At 36.0% G+C, this 17,236-nt stretch overlaps 2 protein-coding genes across 2 annotated transcripts in view; one reads left to right on the top strand and one right to left on the bottom strand.

Moving 5' to 3' along the window:
• Positions 1 to 17,236, bottom strand: part of LOC142345738 (tetraspanin-3-like) — a 550,337-nt gene that overhangs the window by 237,384 nt on the left and 295,717 nt on the right. The gene's annotated exons all lie outside the window — the stretch shown is intronic.
• The window catches only part of LOC142346187 (protein unc-80 homolog), a 151,187-nt gene continuing 148,689 nt past the window's right edge, over positions 14,739 to 17,236 (top strand). Inside the window, exon 1 of the mRNA XM_075398696.1 lies at positions 14,739 to 15,402. Within this exon, the coding sequence (XP_075254811.1) occupies positions 15,215 to 15,402 (188 nt within the window). The 5' untranslated portion in view covers positions 14,739 to 15,214. The remainder of the gene's footprint in view (positions 15,403 to 17,236) is intronic.

Genomic DNA, 17,236 nt, shown 5'->3' on the forward strand with positions numbered 1-17,236 from the left:
CTTCAATTAGTGTAATTCGTGCCGATGTTTTTGGCAAGTTCAGCAACTTTAGCCCTTCGCTTACATTGGAAGCATCTGATATCCAAGCATCCGCCATAAATGGCTCTATGCTTCAATTTAAGGGTATGTGCTTGCTTCCATGTCGTTGGTTTAAAAATGGTCCCATGTTTTCTTTCAAATTTTACATTTGTGCCCACCTCAGTGTTCCTTGTGTGGTCGGTTTTGATCTCCTACACAAACAAAAATGTGCAGTAGACTTCTCTCGGGGTTTATTAGATGTAGGTGACGCAGTACTGGAATGTATCAGTCCGTTGTCTCAGTGGTTTGAGGATAATTCTCCGACAACTGAGACTTCGCTTTGTTCTGTAACTTCGCGTTTCCTTATTCCACCTCGAAGTGAAGCACTCGTAAAATGTAATCTAAAGTCACATCATGCGCATAAGTTTTCTTCAAGCAGTTCGCGTACTTCGTCTGACGCGACTGTGGGTTTGGTTGAGCCCCACGTAGGTTTCACCAGTTTAAACTCCCTTTTAGTGGCCTCGTCTCTTGTAACAGTTTCTCAAAATGAATTTTGGCTAAGAGTACTTAACCCTACTTGTAATTCCGTAACTTTATATCCTTCGCAAACTATTGCGCAAATCTTACCCTACAACGAGACTGTCCTTCAAACTGTTGGTTTCAATGCTGTTGACATCAATTCAGCTGAAACTTTGATGCAGTTGTTTAAATCAAAGTTCAGCACTCTCACTAAAAAACAACAAAAGGACGCTTTTAGTCTACTCAAGCAGTTTGCAGACGTGTTTGCTACCGACAAATGGGATCTAGGCTCATGTAATTTGCATAAACTGCGTATTCGGTTGAAAGATGACGCCCAGCCTAGCCGAGTGCCATACAGATCAATGAATCCTTCTAAAAGAAAAGATCTCAAGGATAAGATAACCAAACTCCAAGAAAAAGATCTCATATCTCCTACTCATTCCGAGTGGGCAGCTCCAACCGTGTTAGTTCCGAAACGTGACGGGTCATATCGTCTTGTTATTGACTATCGGAAACTAAATGCCCAAACAGTCAAAACATCGTGGCCTCTTCCGCGCATATCAGATATTCTAAATAATCTCGAGGGAAGCATTTTCTTCTCTAGCCTCGACCTTTGCAGTGGATTTCATCAAATGGAGATTGATGAAGAAGATCGACACCTTACTTCTTTCATTACGCCGTTTGGACTGTATCAGTGGAAACGGATGCCAATGGGTCTTTGCAATGCCCCTGGAGCATTTCAAAGACTAATGGAAATTGTTTTATCAGGGTTGACATATGAAATTGTCCTGGTTTATCTTGATGATATTATAGTCTTTGGTCGTTCTTTCGAGGAACACATACATCGTCTTCAACTTGTGTTCCAACGCATACGGGAAGCAAATTTGAAAATTTCACCTGCCAAATGTTCCTTATTCCAAACGAAGTTAGTATTTCTGGGTCATGTAGTCTCTGCTGACGGGATACACACTGATCCTGCTAAAATAGCAGCTGTGGAGAAATACCCAGTTCCACAAACTATTCGTCAGTTAAGATCGTTCATGGGCCTTGTTGGCTTCTATAGAAAGTTTGTTCTCAATTTTGGTTTGATTGCGAACCCTCTGTACCAATTGATGAATAAAACAACAACGTTCCATTGGACAGCAGACTGCCAAAAAGCTTTCGAGAAATTGAAAACAGCGCTAGTATCCGCTCCAATCTTAGGTTTTCCAAATGAAAAGGATCAATTCGTTCTTTGTACTGACGCATCGCTTACTGGAATTGGCGCAGTGCTATCTCAAAAACAGAAAAATGGTGAAAAGGTTATTGCATATGCTAGCAAAGTGCTGCAAAAAGGTCAAAGAAACTACTCGGCTACGAAACGTGAACTCTTTGCTGTGGTGTTCTTCACATCATACTTCAAAGAATTTCTTCTTGGGCAAAAATTTCAGATAATTACTGACCATCGCGCCCTCGTTTGGCTCTATTCGTTCAAAGAGCCTGATGCAATAGTAGCGCGTTGGCTAGAAAAATTAAGTATGTTCAATTTTGAAATTGTCCATCGGCCTGGAAAAACTATTGCAAATGCTGATGCTCTTTCCAGATTACCACCTTTGAATTTATCTGCTACTTCTGTCACATCTGTTTCTTCGTCTCCGCACTTTTCAGAAACGCAAGATCAGGATAAAACTCTGTCTGTAGTCAAATCATGGTGTCGAACAGGTGAGAAACCACCTCGATCCTTAATGTTTGGTAGACCATCTGCTTTGCAGTGTTACTGGCAGCAATTCGAGACATTGAAAATTATTGATGGTGTTTTGTACCGGCTATTTCAACAACTGGATGGATCTACACTTTTCCATCAGTGTTGCGTTCCACTTAACCAGGTTCAAAAAGTTCTTCTTCAGTTGCATGATTCACCTGCTTCAGGACATTTAGGCAATAAGAAAACTCTTGATCGGGTACGTCAGCGATTTTACTGGCCAGGATTGAAAAATGATGTGGACTCCTGGATCTCAGGTTGTGCAACTTGTCAAAAACGAAAGAATCCCAAACAATCACATCAGCAAGAAATGCAGCTCTGGGCATTCTATGAACCTTTTCTTTGCGTGTCAGTTGATATTCTTGGCCCTCTCCCAGAAAGTCGGTTGAATGAGAAATTTTATAAATACATCCTAATGATTGGAGACCATTTTACTCGCTGGTTCGAGGCTGCACCCCTACAGAACATCAAGGCTGAGACAATCTGTAGCACTTTCTTAGATCAATGGGTCACCCGATTTGGTGTACCTGAATATATTCACAGTGACAACGGTTCGCAGTTCACATCGCGCCTTTTCGCAGATATGTGCAATAAGCTGCAGTTAACCAGCTCAAGATCTACTCCTTACCACCCGCAAGGAAATGCAAAAGTGGAACGCATAAATCGCACTTTGGAAGATGGGTTGGCAAAGTACTGCGCAGAACGGCATGAAGTTTGGTCTGTTCATCTTCAATCTTTCATGATGGCCTATCGTTCTGCAGTTCATGAGTCGACAGGTCAATCGCCTTTCCGATTAGTTTTTGGGAAAGAAATGCGCATGCCTGTTGATATGCTATATCCAACATTGCCCACTCCAATTGTTGGTCATCGGGATTATGTTTTTCAACGTTTAGTTGAATCTTCCACCATTTTCGAGTCCGTAATTCAGAAAAACGGATGGGAAATGCGCCGACAAAAAGCTATCTTTGACAAAAAGAAGCATGGTCCTTCGTATAAGGAAGGAGACCTGGTGCTTCTTCATTCACCAGTGTGCTCACAGGGTCAAACTCCTAAATTAAAGAGCTTCTGGTCTGGACCTCATTGCGTGAAAAAGGTTATTAACCAAATTAATTTTGTTCTACAAGACGTCAAAACTCAAAAACAACAGATTGCTCATTACGATCGCATTAAACCTTTTACACCATCAGACCAGCGGTTGCGCAGAAATCGTTCCAACCAAACTGTAAGACCAAGTCCTCAACCCATCGTCCCTGAAGACGATGATCTTGTGTTGGTTGATTTATCTGAAAGACAGGCTTCTACCTCTGATAGGTTACAAAACACTACTAACCCTACAAGTTCCGCCATTCCGTCACCGCCAGTTTTTTTGTCAGAAAATCAAAGTGGTTCAGGTTCCACAACAGTTCCTCAACGACCGCGTAGAGCTATTGCTGATCATGCACGGCATCCAGGATTTTTCCGTTTAGCTTATTTTGATTCAGACAGTGATATTGAGTGATTTGTTTAGATGCTCTTTGAGCAGCAAGTGTTGCTGTTGTTCACTTGCCTAGTAGATTGCAGTTTCTCTACACTTGTAGGCTATGACATCGAGGAAGTTCTCACAACAAAAATTTACTCGCTTCTTCCGAGTGAACAGTGTACGCCTGATAAATTAAGCACCAAAAACATTACTTTTGGTGGTTTGGTTCTTCATGCGCCCGAAGTTGATATTCAAATGAGTTTTTGCATGTTTCAAGCTTCTTACGCTGTTACCGGATTAGCGCATTCTGCCCGATTTGATGATTCTGTGTATTTAAAAGAGTATTCTCGCCTAGTGCCTACTTTCTATGCATTAGAAACTTGGGTTTGCAGAGCAATTTGGAGTGGTCGCAATTTCAAACTTCCAGGTTTTGCAGATGAAAATTTTAAAATGACTGAGGGGGAAATCATAATCCACAAAACAAGAAAATAAAAAGGAAGCCTCGCTCGCGTTCTTCGAGCTCATCGTCCTCATCGGGTTCGGAGACAGAATAGTGGGACATGAGGACATGTCCTTCCTAAGCGGGGTGATGTAACAGCCCTACCCCATTATTATTCCTTAGGCAGTATAATGTTCCAGCTATTAATCTATTAATCTTATAGCGCCTTTCCGCTCAAGCTTTGTTTTACTTTCGTGCCACTGGACCATAGTGTATTTATTATTGATAACACAATTTGGCACGCAATTTATTTAGCTTTTGCGTGTTTCAAGAGCTAATTGAGAATTTGTTCCGTTGGCCATGTTCCTTCGCCCAAACGACACTTGATACTTTTCTGCTTACAATCCAGTTAGTTGAGCTTTTTCTCAACAAGCTTTTATAAATAACCTATTCAGTTTAATTCAATATTCTGAAAACTTACTTTGTCGATTTTCCAAAGAAAAAGATAGAGCACAGAAAACAAGGTAAGATCAATTAAATTGAAGTTGTTAATTTCAACAAAAAAAACTAAAACAACCCAATCTCGAATCCCGCATTCGCAATTCAAACGTTCGTTTTTTTTAATACCTACCGGGTTGTTATAATAAGGGCATTAATGATTACAGCAACCCAAATAATTCATCAATTTCCGACTTGGACGACTACACAAACAAGTTTAACCTTTCCAGTGGTGGCATCGATGATTACAATAACGAAAACAATTCTTCTGTTCCGGGTTTCAGCGATTACAAAGACGATTATAATTCCTCCGATCATGGCAAAAATGATTACAGCGCAAACAAGTTTAACTTTTCAAGTGAGGATTTCGATGATTACATTAACGAAATCAATTCTTCTGCTCACGGTTTGGATGATTACGCCAATCAAAACATTTCTTCGGTTCAGGGTTACGATGATTACACTGACGAAAACATTTCGACGACTCCAAGTTTTGATGATTACATTAGCAAAAACAATATTTCTATCCCGAGTTTTGATGATTACATTAACGAAATCTATTCTTCTGTTGAAAGCTCCGATGACTATACTAGCGAAAACAATTTTTCTAGTGACGGGTTCGATAACCAAGTGGACGAAACCACTTCTTCTTCTGAGGGCTTCAATGATTCGCACAACGAAAACAGTTCTTCCGTTACGGTTTTTGATGACAACAATGACAAAGATAACGCTTCCGGTCATGTCATTGATGATTACAGTAGCCAGCACGATTCCTTAGACCACAGCTTGAATAATTTCGAAAACAAAAATAACTCTTCAACTGATGTCTTTGAAGACAACGTTAACGAAAATAATACTTCTATCGAGGGATCCGATGACTACATTAAGGAATATAATTCTTCTGTGCAGGGATCTGATGATTACCTTAACGAAAATGATACTTCTATCGAGGGATCCGATGATTACATTAAGGAAAATAATTCCTCTGTGCAGGGATCCGATGATTACATTAAGGAAAATAATTCCTCTGTGCAGGGATCCGATGATTACAATAAGGAAAATAATTCTTCTATCCCGGGATCCGATGATTACAACAACGAGAATAATTCGTCTGTCCAGGGAATTGTTAGAGACTTTAAGGCAAACAAATCTTTTGAGCAAAGCTCTGATGATTATCTTAACCAAGAAAATTCTTCTGTTCGGAATTTCGGAGAATACATATGATCATACAAAATCCTTTCGCTTTGGGCTATGGTGCTTACCTTAACCAAATTAGTTTGTCATTCTAGTGCATTGATAAATGGGCGTAATGAAAAAAAATGGAGGAAAGTTTAGAAAAAAACAGGTTTATTCGCTAATGTGCGTTTGCACATAGTGTTCCGACCCCGCTCATCCACATTTTGATTCAATTGTCCATCCAAAGAGGAAGAGATTGAAATTCATGAGATTGCCATTAATAAGTTTTGGTCAAGACAAAAGTCAAATAGTAGGTAGCAAAAAATAATTAAAAACCCAATATCTAAAATCAAAAGCACCTAGTAATAACGTCAAAAGGCAATCAGATAAAACGTTAAATACACAAATTATTTTTTTTCTTACTATACGGCAGATGGATGTCTTCCTCAATGAAACTAGGTAACAATTCGAAATAGAGAAGAAAAAATGAGGTTAAAATCAAAAATCCATCAGAATTTTTTAAACCAAATAATTTCAAAAGTCTAAAAAATCTTTAGCTAAAACAAAATAATTCTAGATAAATTTACTAAAAAGCCATTATGAAACCAAATGGACCTGTCTTTGGTTAGACCAAGCCATAAGTTTGGACTAAAGATGCAGAGAATCTCAAAAAATTTTGAACAATTTGCAAAAACACAATTTATTGAAGCCATTAAAATCTTTAGCTATTTTCTGAATATTTTGTATTTTTATTTCAGTTTTTACTTATAATATTTCAGATAAAATTTTACAGAAAGAGTAGATAAGTTGTGCCACATTTGAAAAACATTGGGATCTGTTATTACCTGAATGTACTAAAAGAAGAGAATAAGAAACACAAATACACCACTCACAAATTTTTCATGAACACGCATCGTGCCTACCAAAACATTAGAAACAACATAAAATCAGTAGACATGTTGTTTTTTTAAATTCAAGCAATTAGATGGGACCTCTCAATGGCCTGAATAAGTTACAAGTTGACGAAAGGAACAACAAAAACTGAACATTTTGAAAAATCTTTGAAAAATGTAATATATCATAAAAATTAAGAATATTCGCTATAAACTGACCGCTTCGGGTAACATCTTTTGTTTAATTAGCTGTTACAAGTTTATGAGACCGGTCATTAGTTTACGGCTACCTAAAGAACAAAAAAAGGAAAATTCAAAAAAAATTAAGCGTCAAAAGTGTCATAGTCCACAGAGAATGAACTTGTCAGTAAAAAATTTCCCTAATTTCAATTATTTTTTTTATAAAAAATGGGATGGCTTTCATTGTTGCAAAATAATTTGATAAACAACAAATTTAAACAAATATACTTAAACCACATTGTGAAAACAACAACAAATATAGGCAAAATCCAAATTTCAGTGGAAAAGTGCGAGAAGAAAGTGTCGGTGCCATTTAAATCATAAACTTTTCCCTGGAAACGTTTTCTGCGATCCATTGAATGTCTTTTCTAAGCCAATGGGAACTATCTAAAATAGGATTGGTAATAAGATTTCAAAAGTAACCAATATTACGAAAAAAATTACAGAAATAAAAAAATTATGAAAACTTGTGCATCGAAGTCAAAAAACCAATAGTTAAAAATAAAACCGCTAACTATGTAATTGTTTTTTGAAAAAAAAAAGGGTTCTGTCCTTGCTGAGACTAACTTACGGTTCACGAAGATTGAAGACTTAATACCAACGAAAGTCGATAAATGCGCTCAGGTATGCCAAGATGTGAGTACAAGGATGTTTTTTACGCATAGATAATCCATAAGACATCACAATATGCCTTATGGTTATGAAAAAAAAACAACAAATACAGACAAAAACCAAAAACTCTGGTAGGGAAATGCGAGAAAGCGTCGAAGCCATTTAAACCAAAATTTCTTCTTTGAAAGCTTTAGCAATGATCCATTGAAAAAGTTTTTTATGCCAATGGGAACAATCAACATTATGATAATGTATTAGGATTTCAAAATTAACCAAAATAACTAAAAAAATACAAAATTTTTTTTAATAATGAAAACTCGTGCATCGACGTGAAAAAAATCAGTAGTTAGAAGATAAAACCGCTAACTAGATAACTTTTTGTTAAAAAATGGGTTTTGTCATTATTGAGACCAACTTATAGTTCACGGAAATAGGTTTAAGATTGATTAATGTTCAAAAAAATCCTTTTCAAAAAAGTATTTTTAAAGACTTAACACTCATTAAACTCAATAGCTTTCAACGGAAGTCAGTAAATACGCTCAACATATCACGATATGTGTAAAAAATGTTTTTTATGCATAGGTAATTAATAAGACACTACAATATGTCTTATGATTATGAAGAAAAACAGCAAATACAGGCAAAAACCGAAAATTCTCTTAAATAGCGCGAGAAGAAAGTGTCGAAGCCATTTAAACCATAAGTTTTCTCTGGAAACTTTAGCTATGGTCCTTCGAAATGTTTCTCTAAGCCGGCGACAGCTATTTTTAATAAAAAACTTGGTAACATTTCAAAAGGAACCAATAATACAAAATGTTCAAAAATAAAAAAAATGAAGTCCTGTGGCATTGAAGTCATGTAATCAATAGTTAGAAGTTAAAACCGGTAACGAGACCAATTTTGGGTACAGTAGGAAAGAAGGGATCCTGTTATCCTGTAAATAAAAATATGATTAGTTAATTTTAAAAAAAATTTCAAATGAGATACGAATCCAAAAAAATTAACGACTCTTTGGAAAATAATTTTTTTGTTCATTGGGCTTCATCTGATTGTAAATGAGGTTTTTCATTAAGATAACTTTAATACGAAAAGTGACTAGTCTCTAGGTGACTTGAAAAAACAAAAAAAATGCAAAATTTTCCAAAAAACGAAGCTCTCAAAGAGAATTAGAATTTGATTTTTTCTATAATAAACTTCCCTATCAGACCAGAACCAGTCTTTTTAATGCTTTTCGTCTATAAGGAACAAAAATTGATTTATTTTTGGGCGTGAAATGTATTTTTGCGTTACAATTTCCATAGAAAAGAAGTTAATTCATCAAAAATTACGGTAAAAGAGAAAAAAAGTGTCCCCGAGTTCACATCAAAATCCGATGTTCACATGAAAATTTAAAACTCGATTACTCCTAAAAAACGAAAATCATAGTAATCATTTTAGTTTCGAATTCTACGCGGGATAAGCTTTTTAATGATATTACTGACATTTCTCTACGATGAATACATCGATCGGCCAAAACTGTCTGAATAAAAGATACCATTTCAGTATATAGTTCCTACCCCCCCGCAAGTGGGGGCGGAACAAAAATAGAAACAGATAAAACTCGAACTGAACAAAATAATCTGTTTTTCCTTAGATCTTCATGAAATATGATATGAGACCTCTGCCAATAATGAGATTCAATGACAGGCCGGCAAAGAACAGCAAAAACGTCAAAATTGAAAAATACTTGAAAACAACCAATTTCAAATTGGTTAAAACCAATAAGTATCTTTTGCTCATACTTTCAACGCCAATTGGAGCTGTCCTTATTGTGATAATTTGAAAAGGAAACAAATAACATCTTCAATTATGGACAAACATGCGATAATCACAAAAAAATCTGAATTTTGTCAGTAAGATAGCCAGGAAACCATTAGTTAATTATAAAATCACTATAGAAACAAATGATGCATTCATTTATATAGGTTTTGTCCAGTATACATTCAGACTAAGTTACATGTGGACCATAATAAGATTCAAAAAAATTGACAAAATTCAAATCTTCACTGATATTCTCTTGAAATAAAAAAATTCAAGTCATAAAAGGCGTTAGATAACAATTGAAAGCAATGTATGGTTTTACCAAAAGCTTTTAAAAACCCAGATCTTTGTTTTATTAGAAGAAGTCATGAGGCTGCGTATACAACGACAAATGATGCCAATAGAAAAGAAATCGTTTAAAATTTGCAAAAACACTTTGTCAAGGTCATGAAGACTTGGATTTTTACTGCTTCAGTATGCTTTTCTCTGAAGACTTAATACATGTTTCTTTTGCCTCATTTCGTTGTAAATAGAATCGGTCATTATTTGTGCTTTTGTTTCGTCATTTTTGTCAGTAATCAACATAAAAAATTCAAAATTAGTCTGAAAAAGACCGCGCAACATTTTAATCTGAATTGTTGTTGATTGCATGAATCCAAACCCTGACTATGTTGCGCGTCCAACAAGAAAAAATCAGTGTTCGATATGTTTGCAAAAGAGATCAAGATGCGCGTCCAACAAAATTCCTTATCTGTTCTATATGTTTGCAAAAGAGATCAATTAGCAAAAGAAAATGTTCAGTAACTAAAAATAATTGATGCATTTTGTATAATTTTTGAGTTATTTTTTCGAAAAAATAGCAATTTTTCATTCTAAAAGACTTCTATAGGAAGCGAAAAAACAACTAGTCTTTATTGGAGTTTCCATTTATTGTGAGAGAAGATTTTAGGTCTACATTTCCGGCATATTTAAACAAAGTGGGTTACAAAAACGTAGTTGGAGCCATTTTGATTTAAAAAAGTCTGTAATTCGAAAAATTTGGCAGAAAATTTCAACCAAAAATTTCGGATAAAACCAATCGTCCTGCCTCCACTATCATGAAAAGCAGTCATAAGACCAATAACAATGTCGTTTTAATTATCAACAAGTTTTGACGGAATTGACAAAAATTAGGTCAAAGAATACGGAAAATCTGAATTAGAAAATTAAGTTTGGTCAACTATTCACAAAACTTTAATCCTCGGTAACTCACTGAAAAAATGAAAATCAAGGAAATTTTAAATTCTATATTCTACGCTGCTTCAGTAAGCCTGCAAAAAATGAGAGAACTTTGGAAACCGGGAACTAGTTTTAAGTTTTGATGAGTTTTTCTCCAGTTAATAAGCAATCTTAAGATTTGAAAAAAAAACATTAATTACGAATAAAGCTTTTAATTTTTAGCTACAATTTTGTGAAGTTCTGGCCTTTAATTGTGCTTCTTTTTTGATAGTCTTTTGAAGGCAGGCCATATTAAATGCTGTTTCAATTCTTTTTCTTTTGAAACGATAAAAACCAGTTAAAACTGTGCTCAAGCCTTGAATCAAGAGTTGCCACTTGCTCAAAATTTCCTCAAAAATTGTCGAATCGTGTGCAAATCTTGAGCAGGTTTTCTTTTTCTTAGATATGTAAAGTCGTGACCAAGACATGCTCAAGACTTTGTTAATTGTGAACTCTTTATTAAGACTTGACTCAAGAACTGCGAAAACTTAATGCTTGATTCAAGACGTGCCCAGTCGAAAAACTGATATGATCACAGCTCTGATACAGTTTTGATCCGAAATATGAAATTTCACTGAATCAGTGCTGATTAAGACTTGACGTTCAATCCGGGACGCAAATAAGACCAAGTTTTGAAATTAATAGATTTGGAAAAATTTATGACGACCAAATTTCTTATCATCATCATCTGAGTCTTAGCGTAACTTCAACAAAACTATTCAGGTTTATTTTAAGTCTGAGGACAAAACTATATCCTATAGAGTCAGTCTTTACCTTGTTAAATATTGTTTTCAAAATTAAGGGGCTTATTTTGCGATAATTTGTCACGACTATCCGATTTGCCTAACCACTTCTCTAAACAGATTGTAGTGACATTCAGCACAAAAAAGTTGTTTAAAAATTTTGCTGAATTTGTCAAGACTTTTAACTGCTTTTCCCGAAACTATGCAACGGGACTTCGCTTAAGGATGCAACTTGGATAGTTAAAGTTAAGTGATGCATTTTATGTAAAATAATTGATGCAATTGATTTAAACGGAAGCTGGCAATATATTCATTGTAGATATCTGTCCTGGGAAGTGCAAGTAAATTAGACTCATATGAAAAAAAAACAACTTATCATGGGTTTATAGTTATGGACTATCCGCAACTTTGGATGACCTGGGCTGGATGGAGATAATTGGCACCAATTTCGATTTAAAAAGGCTGAATTTCATTAATTTAGGACAAATGCTATCCAGAAGTCAGATAAACCGTCCATGTATCTTCAAAGGTAACAGGAAAAACATCACGTTTTACAATCTTAACAAAATTGATTTGAAAAGAATTGAGTAAAAAGTACTATAAATGCGAACAAAAAGAAACGAAATCGATAATGTGTTCACAAAAGTCTCGATAATTTCTGGAACAACATTATTAAAAGCATAGTTTTACAGTGTACATTTGATGGGCTGGCTTTGTAAACCACTCATAACTCTAAAATGAATATTTAGATCAGCCAAAATTGACTGACAAAAAAAGTTGAGCATATATTTCTCCAAGTTGGGTCCGAACAATAAGCTGGTCAAATTTAGTTTTGCTTCTGAGCGAAGTTGTGCTAATGAGATAAAAGCTAACTGAAACGTGACTTTTTTTGCCTAAAAAACCTTGCAACGGATAATATTGACAAAAAAAATGCATATCTTGAATATGCAGTCATTCAGCAATCTGCATGACAAGAGTGCTGAAAAACTTAATGGAGTATTTTTCTGAAATTATTCCTTAAAATTATTCAGAAAACATTCTGATGAGTTTTCTTTTCAGAGTAAAAGGTGTCGATTCATTTCTTTCCATTTCTCCTTCTTGAGAGCTATATTTAGCCGTCATCTATTACAGTCAAAACATTTTAACATTTTCGTCTTCAAAAACGGGATAAACAGGTAAAGACGTCACGCCAGAGAGCATTAAATCAGTAAGCAGCTGTCTTAGGTTGTACTCTTCTCTTTAATATTTCACTGACACAAGATATAAAATCAACCACGCAATGCAGCCACCCCCTCCAACCCACCTCCCAACCTATCCCCACCCTAAAATGTCCCCTACTGCTGGCTTCTTAAAGCCCAAGTTGACTACTACCAAAGCCAAGCGCCCTCCGGTTCTTTGAGACGAACTCGCTTGACTTTAGTGTTTTTTTTTCAGTTAATTTGGAAAAACAAATTGCGTCATTGAGATTTTTGTTTTCATTTGTATGTTTCGATGACCAAATTTCGCATTGAGAGGCTTTTTCCAGGAAGCTGTAAAAGAAAAAGTCTCCATTAACTAATAAAACGCACTTTTCAAATTTTCACCTTATTGTTGATACCACGAAACAATTATTCCTCGCTATAATTGTGGGAAATAAAATTAGGTGTAATCATCAATTCAATTCAAAAGTGTTTTCAAGGGTGAATGCAAAGTAAGCCGAAGTAAAAGAGCCGATATAAAAGCAAGCCGAAAGTTATGTAATAGTTATGTAGTCTATCTGAATTAATACATTCCCGGAGGTTGGTGGCAGAGCAAATCAGCGCTGAATCAGTCTAAAGACATTTTGTTTTTTAGGATGGCCAGTACTCTGTTCATGTCACTATTTACACTGGCCAGTCTGACTATTGAGTTAAATTTACTTCATAAAAAATAATATTTTCAGCTTAACTCCCGCCAACAAGGTTTGCTTTACATGCGATTCGAATTTCCGCTTGGGTACTTGTGACATTTAATTTGCGTAGCCAGTCGTAACCACTGAGCTAAATGGGCTTTGTGGTAATTGCCTACAATCCAGCTTATATATAAATAGTGTGTATACTACTATAGTAATTACCAGTTATAAGCTACAAAATTATGACTTTCTTCTGCTCAGACTTAATTTTGTGGTGTGAGTAATTTTCAGACTATACAGGATAAGTTAAGCCTGGGTGAACTCTATGACCTCAAAATAATCATTGTGAAGAAATGGGTTGTCAAAAAGAAGTCCGGGTTGTTAACCGTTATCATCAACAATGCGCATACTATTATAATACATAATGTATTCCAATGCACCAAACAAACAAAAATACGTTAAATTGTAGACATCTAGTGGGTATGGCCTCATCGGACCGCTGTCCATGGCAATGCCTCTCATCCGATGTGTGATGTAATCCAGAAACCGCGGGCCGGTCATTGCGGCGAACTGGCTCTGACAGGGGCAACTTAAAATATGGGTATCCAAAAATCTTTCTGCTTACTTGACCTCATTTTCAAAATTCCGCTTTCCATATTTCGCTTTCAAATTTCCGCTTTCTATATTTGTGAATATTTTTCTAATCCATATTAATAATTCTAAAATTTCGATTTTTTTCACACGAACATTAATTGAATCTTTTTACTAAACAGCTTTCTAAGAAATATATGTACTCTATTTTTCTTTTTTTTTAAAAAAAAACGTTTTTCCTTCTGAACAAGTTATGCAGTCTATCCGATCTTGACCGCTAGGCTAGAGACACCATGAGACAAGCTCAGCAACGCTTTCCTAATTTTTACTGTCAAGAAAATGTTTTGCATTAGACCCATTTCAAAAACCTTTTCCTTCAAAAATTCTCCTGTCCGTTCTCGTGCAACAATCCACGTGCGTGTCTGTTTGTGAGAGCTTAAATTACCATTTTTTCAAAAACTGAGAGCAGCAGTCTGTTGTGTACACCTCATTCCCCCATTCCCCCCCCCCCCCCCGCAACTGAGTGAAAAACGACGTTTGCATCCTTTAGCATTTCACTCAGAGCCGTACATGGCGTAGTAGATGCCCATTTTTTCACCCTGCTTTATCCCGTCAAATTAGTGGCCCCAGTCTCTGTACACTGTGCGAGTGGTTATTTTATCCGCACTATTTTACATATTCGCTTCCCATTTATTCTGTTGTATTTTGCATAGAAAGATACAACTAGCTATGGTAACATTGGTGGCTATAGGCTATAACTTTTCCAACTGATTTTATGGAAAAACCTTTGCGTGTATGCATATACGAACGTACGTGTATATCCCTGTATATTCCATTGTGAATGTATGTATGTATAAGAGTATGTGGTGTGGTATGCTTCAATTGGAGCTATTTAAGTTGGTTTAAAATGGATAGAAACACTTTCGCTCTTTCTCCTCGTTTCTGCTTCCAAGTTGGGAATTCCAGCCACCAACCGCTACTAACACCACCACCACTACAACACTACCACACTGCTAAACTGGAGTTATACATGAATAGTGTGGAGCTATAGCTATCTTGTTACGTAGAGTGTAACTCAACTCTTTCAACTCTTTCATTTCCCCTGCCTCCCGCTTTCATATCTGGTTTTTCTTTTCTGGCTGCCTTTATTGCGCCTAAAAAGCCGCAGATTGTTGCAAAAAGTTTTTCCTTTTGAAAACGAAACATCTCATTGAACTTACTGTCGGCTCAAAACGCTGCGTTAAAACTCTGTCAAATTTGGTACGAGCTCACTTACGAGAATTTACGCATTGAGAAAGAACATTTTTCTGAAGTCTATCAACAAAAGGCTACTATTTTGACATAATTAGTAGCCCAGTATGACCCCAGGGTCAGGGGCTGCATCGCCCTACTTGAACCAGACCAGACTGGGTTCTGCTGACTATCTGGCTGACTCTCACAACAAAGGGTCATCAACTGGCAATCACCACCATCAGTCTTCACAGCAGCCCTCGCATACACACATTGTACCACTTAGCATACAGACGTTCTTCTGGACCAGAACAAGGTAGGGGGGCATCCAATTAAATGGAAGATTCAAATAATTGTAAGTGATAATAAACTGAACTTCAAAAATCGGTTGAAATCTACGTTTTGATCTGAAAAATGAGAAAAGGGTCAGTTTGGTTTACGGCTTTTTGACAACTTGCCTGGCACATCGCATGGAAACTGTTCTGAGGACAGATGAAGATCTCGATGGAAAATTGTCTGCTACTATGAAGAGAATTTTAAGTTAATCATCTGAAGCAATGAATAGATTGCAAAATGATCAAAAAGCTGTACCCGGGTCGAGGTTTGGCGGTGAATTTTTTAAAGAAATGCGGTGAAAGAAAATAAGGATCTTTTCCGTTTGTGCCCCCCCCCCCAGTACTTTATGCACCCCCAGTTATAGAGCACGTGCGAATACATAGTAAATCATCATGTAAAAATATGTCACTTGCGTCTGGTGGTGCAAATAATATGCGCGCACTAAGCTGGGGGCACAAACGATGAAGATCCGAAAAAAAATCACCGCGTACTTCTTACATTTTTTTGCGGTGAATGCGGTGAATCGCGGTGAATTAATTTTCTTCACCGCGTTCTCAGTATTCTTAAAAACAGGAAAACTTCAGTACACTGGTTCGAACCTCTCACCTTCTGCATTTCTTCAAATTATTTTTCCACTGCGCCACCTCTCATTTAAATTAATGATATTCCTTGTGAATTTAAATAAGATTCAATAAAGGTCGGAAAACAAATGCGATGAATTTTGGCAAGGAATGCGGTGAATTTTTCTTGGTGAATGTTAGCAAGGAGTGCCGTGAAATGCGGTGAATTATTTTTTTCATCGCATTCACCTCATTCGCCTCATTTCTTGCATTAATTTGCAACAAAATTTGCGGTTAACTTTTGTAAAAAGTGCGGCGAATTTTGCAATAAATTTTTGTTGGAAATGCGGTGAAATTCGAAGAATAATTTTTTCCTCCTTATTCACTGCATTCTTTTCAAATATTTACCGCATTCACCACATTTCTTACAAAAATTCACCCAAAAACCTTGACCGGGTTTTAAAAGGTACCAAACTTTTAAAAAAGCACTAAGTGCCTTTTCCCCCTTACGTAGTCAAAAAGTCTCATATCAAAAAACAGTACATTGTTTCTTCTATTGATTACCTCACATATTATCCTCAAACTTGGAGCTTTTTGTGCTCCCTATCTTCTTGGGCATTTGTGCTTCTCTTAAAACAAAATTTTTTAGGTTTAAGCAAAATGACGATGTTGCTTGAACTTTTCCTTATCTAAAAACTTTAAATATTACAACGCATCCAAAAGCTTTCATCGATTGAGGTTAACAGAAAACCAATTATGCTGACTCTTTCTGCCGTAAAATAAAGAGTTGCTCAAAAAAATTTTAATTATCATCCAAGACTTTTTAATTATCATCCAAGCGATAGAGCTATAAAAGGAATCATGTACACATAATGTGGTTGAGGTATTATATTTAAACACATGGCGACTCCATTGATTGTAACGATAACATTGTTTCTTTTAGAAAATTTATAGAACTAATCGAGATGGATGAGAAAGAGCGCCGAAAATTTTTGTAATTCAGCAAAATACAATTTAATTTGTTTACCAACAAAAACTGAAAAATCTGACACAGAAAATGCGTTTTACCTTTCTTTATTTGAAAACAATCCTTGGAAATTTTTTTAATGAAAAAATATTGTCACCCTCAATAAATTTGGAGTACGTAGCTGAATAAAAACCGTATCAAAATTTCATTATGTGGTACCAAAATCTTTCTAAATAGCATTACATACATCTGGGGATTGATAGGCAAAGTTTGATGCTTTCGTACTC

Source organism: Convolutriloba macropyga, chromosome 9, assembly GCF_964194025.1.
Source record: "Convolutriloba macropyga chromosome 9, txConMacr16.3, whole genome shotgun sequence".
Classification (NCBI taxonomy): domain Eukaryota; kingdom Metazoa; phylum Xenacoelomorpha; order Acoela; family Convolutidae; genus Convolutriloba; species Convolutriloba macropyga.